General features: G+C 35.2%; 1 protein-coding gene across 1 annotated transcript; it reads left to right on the top strand.

Annotated features, from left to right (window-relative positions):
• The first annotated feature begins 813 nt into the window (after positions 1-813).
• On the top strand, positions 814-7,048 carry LOC116129787 (calmodulin-like protein 6). The gene is made up of 2 exons (XM_031415521.1): positions 814-1,077; positions 6,851-7,048. The coding sequence occupies exons 1-2, from the start codon at positions 814-816 to the stop codon at positions 7,046-7,048; spliced, it is 462 nt and encodes a 153-aa protein (XP_031271381.1).
• Positions 7,049-7,669: the final 621 nt, after the last annotated feature.

Genomic DNA, 7,669 nt, shown 5'->3' with positions numbered 1-7,669 from the left:
ACAAGTAAAACTTGGGCTTAAATTAGCAATTAAACATAGTCTAAAATTCTTTCACAAGCAAAATTCCTTTTTTTTTTTTTAATCTAATCATATGCTATAACAATAAGTGGTTCAATTAATGTAACAGCGAGTAAATTCTCTGGACACACAACTAACCTTAAGGTTCCATTAAATTTTCTAATGCAAACCACTAATTGCGGGCCAACAACTAGCTAACATCAACGAGCTAAAAGTAACGTAACCAAGGTTGCTTAATTAGCTAGCCATTAGTTTACATAAAAATTTCTACATGAATTTTGTTACAATAGAATACTATGTATCAATACATCAACATAAAGTTTGTAAATTTATAATAAAAAACTTGTAAACAAAAAGTATAGAACTTGTATCATGAAATTATATGTACGTTGTATAATAGCCAAAGCTCTCTAAACATAATCACATGATCATACAGTTTTGGGGTCTTGCAGTTGCAGCAAAATTTTCATCAACCTGTACTAGAGCTACCTACCTTAAACATTAGTAGTGAAAGCATTTAGTCTCTTTTTGGATTAGAGCCTAGAGGTGAAAAATAATAAAAGGAAATGATTCCCGTGCCACCAATAATAAGGAGAACCTTTATGGTTAATCTGGAAAAAAATGAAAAGGATAAGGACTCAATATTTCATTAACATCTATGACCCTCTCCCCATCTCTCTACATATAAATGTTAACCTCTCAGTACATTTTGTTAGGAAGCACACAGCTACCAGACTCTTATATATCTATACTTCCCGCTTTTAGCATCAACTAATTAAACTCAAAAACATCCCTATGAACACAAAGGGCATAGCCAAAAGCTGCAGGAGGAGCTTGGATGAAGATCAGTTGCATGGTATGTTTAAGAGGTTTGATAAAGATAATAACGGCATCCTTACCAGGCAAGAACTTAATGAGGCCTTTAGCAAGCTTGGTTCAAAGTTCCCTGCTTGGCGAACTTGGCGAGCTCTACGCCATGCGGATGCCAACGGAGATGGATGCATAAGCGAGAAGGAGATCAACGAGCTGGTCAAGTATGCTTTGAAACGTGGTTATAAAGTATAAACTCAAATAGACACATTAGATCTTAACCTTTTGTAATCACGCGAACTAGTTTGGTAACTGGGGTCTATTTGATTACCCTATTAGGAGGGAGGGAGGAATTTTACGGTCTTTGAACTCCTCTTTTGTTTTTAGCTTTTTAGGTGGGTTTATTTCTAGTATGTTTTGTAACCTATTTAGTATCAGTAAGACCTTGTGATATAGAAACTCAGAGAACGTGAGAGCCTGTTTTCCGAATATAAGGTATAAAGCTGTAAATCAAAAGTATGTAGCAGTTGAATCTCTTAATCTCGTAATTAACTAAAAACCGTCTCTTGCGGTTTTTTTTATCTGGTTCCATGAGAGAAAGATATTCTTCTATTTCTCTTCCATAAGAAAAGGAAAAAGTTTTGGTGTTTTAATTCACTAGGTATTATGAACTCTGACTGGACTAAGATTTTTTTATAAAATATTAAATTTCGTACATTCGGCTTAAGCTCTCAGAGGGAATAGTCTTGGTTAATCTCTTGCATGTAGTAATCTAAGAGACCTAGCACAAAAGCTATCTTAACTGCAGAGCAGTTGAAAGGACTGTTTAGGCGGTTTGACACCGATGGAGATCGCCGTCTTAGCAAATAAGAGCTTAATAAGGCCTTCAACAGCCTTGATTCATGTTTCCCAGCTTGGCGGACGTTGCGAGCGCTTTGTCATGTAGATGAAAATGGACATGGATACATTAATGAGGAGGAATCCGACTACGTTGCCAAGTATGTTGTAAAACGAGGTTATGCCATCAATTAGAACTTAATAATGTTTTTTTAATTTAACCGATAGTAATTAGTATGTAAAAAAATAAATTAAACCTCTTTGACTATTCTCATCAATTTTTTTTTTTTTTTTTTTTTTTTTTTTTTTTTTTTTTTTTTTTTTTTTTTTTTTTTTTTTTTTTTTTTTGGTAATTGGGGTTATTCTCATCTTCTCATGATAACCATGAAAAATAAAAACCAAACATGATTGTCCAGGACCAAAAAGGTTGCCCAGTTGTCAGGCCTTTACTCAATATCCACATAAAAAAGAAAGAGTTGAGTTTGGTTGGAAATGAGAGGGACAAAAATAAAATCTAAGACTATAAAAGACGAACGTTTATTAGATGAAGAAAGAACGATTTTATTTCAACATAAACTTCATATAATTTCCACATTACATACAACGTTAATTCCCTTATTTATAAGTAAATAAAGGGATTAAATTACATAACCGAAACAAATAATCTCATATAACTAAACATCAGTTTCTTTCAGTTTAACGGTTGCAATTTCATTAACCGAAACGAACTGTTGTCTGAACTTATCCCATAGCATGACGCACACCGCGGTGAGGATTTCTACTGCCATGGCTAACTCTTGTCACCACAGCATTAGTTCTCTGCTGTGAATTTAGAGAACATCTTCACACTCGCCGCAACATCCTTTTCCACCGCTGCAATAATCGTCTCTTCAACCAAAATGAGTTCACCTTTTAATAAATGTTTTGTCTATACTTTAATTGGTTGGAAATTTGATTCCATGGCTTCCTCTCCTTTTATCGCTTCTGTTATGCCTAAAAAATCAGGATTGACGTAGGCTCACATCAGCAAGAACCAATCAGAGTTCAAGAAGGTCTTGTGCCGTCCAGGCGCTGTCACGTCGTCCAAGGATAGAAAGAGTAAGGCTTTCATCTACTTGGCAGGTAAAGGCCTGGCGAGTGAGTGGCTCGGAGTCACCCACTTGCCAAGGCTCCATGCAATTTAAGTATATCTTCCGTGCAACTGGCCAATGAGGAGTAGGGTTGGAACTGCACGACACCTACCCGCTAACAGACCCATAATTATTACCAAAAACCTCTTACTAGAAATAGATAGTTCCCCTCTATTTTTCAAGATTCTAGTCCTGATAAACAAAAAAAAAAAAAAAAAAAAAAAAACACTCTTTCTCCCTCTTTGTATTTCTGCTCTCTTAGATCGCTGCATGCGACTTGATTGTACTTTTTCATAAATAAACAGATAGTGGACGTAGGATTCACTTTGAGCATCCAAACCACTTTAAAAATTGTCTCCCTTTTATTTGATTCATTTTTCAGTTCACGTGTAATTTCTAAGTCCGCTTAGCACTTTACACGTGTGAATAGTTGGTGTTTAAATCTAGCATCAACAATTTAGCACTAGAAGGAGAGCTTGATTTAGTATCCGCTCTTCATTAGGAATCTTTAATTAATCGAATCTGTTCGCTAACAAGTGGCCCATGGTTTCGAAACCGAGCGAACTAGGCCCAACAACGAGGAAGTCCCCTGGGTATAGGATGACTCTTCTCCCGAAGTGCCCTTGATTCAGCATAGTACCGCGGCAGACATTCCTTCGAGCTCACAACTCGACCCAGTTGTAATGGATTACTTGGAGAGGCTCAAAAGTACTCTTCAAACAACTAACCGAAGGTTAGATCGTTTGGATCTAGTCGTACCACCTGAGTCCGACAAGGAGGTGCTACTACCAAAAATGCTGTAGGTCACACTAAAGCGCTAAAACGGGCAAAGGCCCATGCCACGCGCACTAAAACATAAAAAGGCAAGGGAAAATAGGTGCTAGATAGTAGGCCGAAGGGCTCTAAGGGACCAGCAAATACCGATCGTAAAACAGGTAGAATACCTATGGCTTTGCGACTTGACGACATGTTGCATCATGAACCGTCCCACACCATATCGCATGGGTACCCCTACAAGAGTGCAAGGCAGGGAAACCCCCAGCAACAGCGGGTCAGTTCTGACCACCGCAGAGGTCGAGCTAACTCCCCGAACCTTTTATTGCCTTCACACAGCTCTAGTTAACGTGTTTCAAGATATGCCGGAGCCTCCGATCGAGGTGAGGAAGAGTCCGACCTGTGGTCTTTACTCAACCGTAATTGTGAGAGTCGAACCCATGTTGCAGAAATTGATCCCCAGGTAGCTGCCCTACCTCAGATTGAGAGTTACAGTGAGCTTAGGATCAGCTTAGAACTCAGTAAAATGAGCTTAGACATCCTCAACCAACTTTAGCAAGTAAGTAAAAATTAGTCAACCAACTTTAGCAAGACATCCTCTAAACTACATCTTTTACTTAAATAGTCATAAGAAATGTTATATCAGTTTGTATATGTAACACTATTTTTAGGCTAATAAGTTTATCTTAAAACCGAAACTGTCGTATTCGATTAACATAAATGCATATAATTAACAAACAACTTAGAAAACATAATTGTTTCCCTACTAAAGCCAACAAGAATATATAAATTTGAGATTAATAGAGATAGTGAAAGATGAGTGTGAGCAAAACAATCAAAAGCAGCCAAGCACAAAATGGTTCACTCAAAATAATTGGATGCATTCAAGAATTACAAAAGGGAGGGTAATAGGGACATGCTATAAAACTCGAACCTAAAATCATGTAATACATTATGACAACAAATTCCACAAACTTGCTATAAAACTCGAACACATTGTCACTAAATTTCAATAATCAAACTAAACTAAAACCCTCAATAAAAAACATTCAATAAAACAACTTAAACATAAAAATAATGAAAACCTATCTGATTGAGTAACAGAAGCAATTACCAAACACAAAATCACAATGCCAACAACTCACACAAAAACAATAGCTTAAAACATACCCAAAGGGAAGCACTTTTTTAAACTTTACATCTCAAACAAAAATTAAAATTTTTCATTAAACTTTTGTCAAAAGCCAAATAGACTCCGGAAATTAAATTAACCCACAATATTTAAACAATAAAAAAAAAAAAAATGAAAACCCCCTCACGTAAACAGCCAGAATAGCTCAAAACTTCGACGTTTCAACATCTCTTCATCCCAAACAAAATATTCAATTTCTTCCACTCCAGAACCCCAAAAAATTCAGAACTTCAAAAATCAAAAACCATCTCAGAAACGAAACACGACCCACTTAACAAAAACAAAATGTAACAACTAGAACGGCAACAAAATCGAAAATTCACAGAAACAAAGAAAGATCAACATACACAAGCAAAAGAAGAAAAAGAGAAGAACCTGGTGAATGAAAACCCAAGAATTGATTTTGATTGCGGATTGGATTTCGATGTGGATTTGAAGAGGAAGATAGGACAAGAGAAGATGGAGATCCAAAAGAGTAAAAAAGAACGAACCCTAAAACCAGTAGATACAACAGCGATTGTACTTATGGGAGGTTAGGGACTGCCTCGTATTGGATGAATGAAGGAAGCCAAGAAGATCAATTGAAATATGAAGATGCGTGGAGAAGAGATGAAGTTAGGTTTTGCATTTCGGAAATTCAGACAACAGCGATTAAGACGAAGATGCGTGGGGAAAAGATATGAAATTTGGGTTGTGCGTTTGGGAAATTTGGGGAAAAAGCTAGGGCAAAGATGCGTGGAGAAGAGATATGAAATTGACAAAAATGCTTGCTTTATATAGGTTAGGTATTCTGTAAATAACTTAAAAAATTAAGGGTTCTAATTAGTAATTTAATTTTGAAATGTAATTCTATTTTGCAAATAAGTCAATTTGTAACTAAAAATTTAGTCAATAAAGAATTAGTGTTAGTTGCCTATAATTAAGGTTGGCGGGAACAAATAATTTGGGGGGAATATGAATTTTTTAACTTAAATTGGCAACTAAATCAAATTTAGTTGCTGTATATACTTTGAGGCCCTTGTAATTATTGTCCAAATATGAGATATTTTGGTAATTTCATTTTTCTATAACTAATCATAATAGTTACTAATAAATCCCTAATTATTCGCAACTAATTTAGCTACTAAGGGGTAGTTGCAAAAAATTATTTTTTGTAACTAAAAATGTAGATGCAAAATATAATATGTTAGATGCAAATTATCAAATTTTGGAGGGAAAAATCACCCAGAAAAAATTGCAACTAAATTTATTAGTCACTAAAGCAACCGGTTATGTGACTAACAAAACTATTGTAAAAAATTAACTTTAGATGCCAAATGTTAGAACATGTGGACCCCAAAATTTTAATCCTCTTTGCTCGACTAATGTCAATTTAATTGGTAAATGTAACCTTTTTGCAACTAATTCTGGCTAGTTGCTAAAAAATTGGTTGCAAAATGTCAATTTTCTCGTAGTGCTTAGGTGAAATGTGGTAGCAAGAAAAATCATTAGACATGAGCAAGGCAGTTGATTAACACTTTTTGGTCCAAATAGATAAGAACCATTCGCTTGGTCTTCCAGCAAATTAAATTTATATGATGCCATATTCTGCTTATCTTTTGCTTCGAATCTTCAAAATCATGGTGGTTCCACATGATATGTTTTGGGAGAGCATATAATTATTCCAAGGGATTGCAAAATCTACCAAAATCACCATAATTAATTTTAATGCCCACTTCACTTGTCCTCAATACTCAATAGGTGAATCTGAGGGAGCCACTTTCATCAACTTGTTGAAGGCTCAATACAATTATTGTCACGATTCCATCTCTTATACTTTAGACTGCATCCATCAAAAAAAAAAAAAAAAAAGGCTCAGATGATTCTCTTGCGACTAAGAAAAAAATGAATTTTTGGATATTTTAGACTGGAGAAAGAAACAAAAGATAAAACATATGCAATATATATATAGCTAGTTAGAATTACACTTGCACGCACACAACTGAACTCTAAAAACATCTCAATGTTTCGTCCAAAGGGAGTAGCTAACAGATGCCTTAGGACAAAAGTCAACTTAACTGAACAGCAGTTGAAAGGTCTGTTTTGGCAGTTTGACACCGATGGAGATCCGCATCTTAGCAAACAAGAGCTTAATAAGGCCTTCAACAACCTTGGTTCAAGTTTCCCAGCTTGGCGGACATGGCGAGCGCTTTGTCATGCAGATGAAAATGGAGATGGATACATTAATGAGGAGGAATTCGACTACCTTGTCAAGTATGTTGTAAAACGTGGTTATGCCATCAATTAGAGCTTAATAATGTTTTTTTAATTTAACCTATAATAATTAGTATGTACGTGGGTCTATTAGAAGGGAGGAATTGTATTTGTGTGGTCTTAATTTGTACTTTTTCGTTCAAAGATGCACTTAGCAGTTGGATATATATGTAGAATAATCTTTTGAATATACTTTTTCTTTTCTTTATCTGGTTTTATCATGACCAAAAATATTGATTAATTCCTATGTTTCTCTGATCCATGAAAAAAAAAAAAAAAAACAGTTGTTATAGTGTTTAATTCATTTCGATTTAGTGACTACGTCTATGAATTCTCTATGGATTTAAATAAAAAAACTCCTTTTGACTCACGAACTATAATACACTCAAGTCCCACATTCACTAAGAAAATTATATTCGAATACATGGCTTTAGTATTAATTTCACAATATCTTTAGAGGATTGTAGCAAGTTCGATTTAATTTCGATAGAAATTAAATTAACTACCAAAAAAAAAATCATTTTTTTGGGTGAAACATACTCATTTCCGCATTGGTTATCCCGGGATTGTTCAATCACCCATCTTTCCCTCGATTTCGCCATCGCTCAAAGGGGATTCTATTCGCCCATATTTTCACCAATCTAAGGATTGTATG

This window comes from Pistacia vera, unplaced genomic scaffold (assembly GCF_008641045.1).
Source record: "Pistacia vera cultivar Batoury unplaced genomic scaffold, PisVer_v2 Contig214, whole genome shotgun sequence".
NCBI classification, from domain to species: Eukaryota; Viridiplantae; Streptophyta; class Magnoliopsida; order Sapindales; family Anacardiaceae; genus Pistacia; species Pistacia vera.
This window is presented reverse-complemented; position numbering and strand designations above follow the sequence as displayed.

Coding starts and splice junctions, on each gene's coding strand:
- LOC116129787 (XM_031415521.1), top strand. CDS start 814: ATGAACACAAAGGGCATAGCCAAAAGCTGCAGGAGGAGCTTGGATGAA. Junction 1,078..6,850: donor CTTTGAAACGTGGTTATAAA/GTATAAACTCAA, acceptor CTGTTTTGGCAG/TTTGACACCGATGGAGATCC.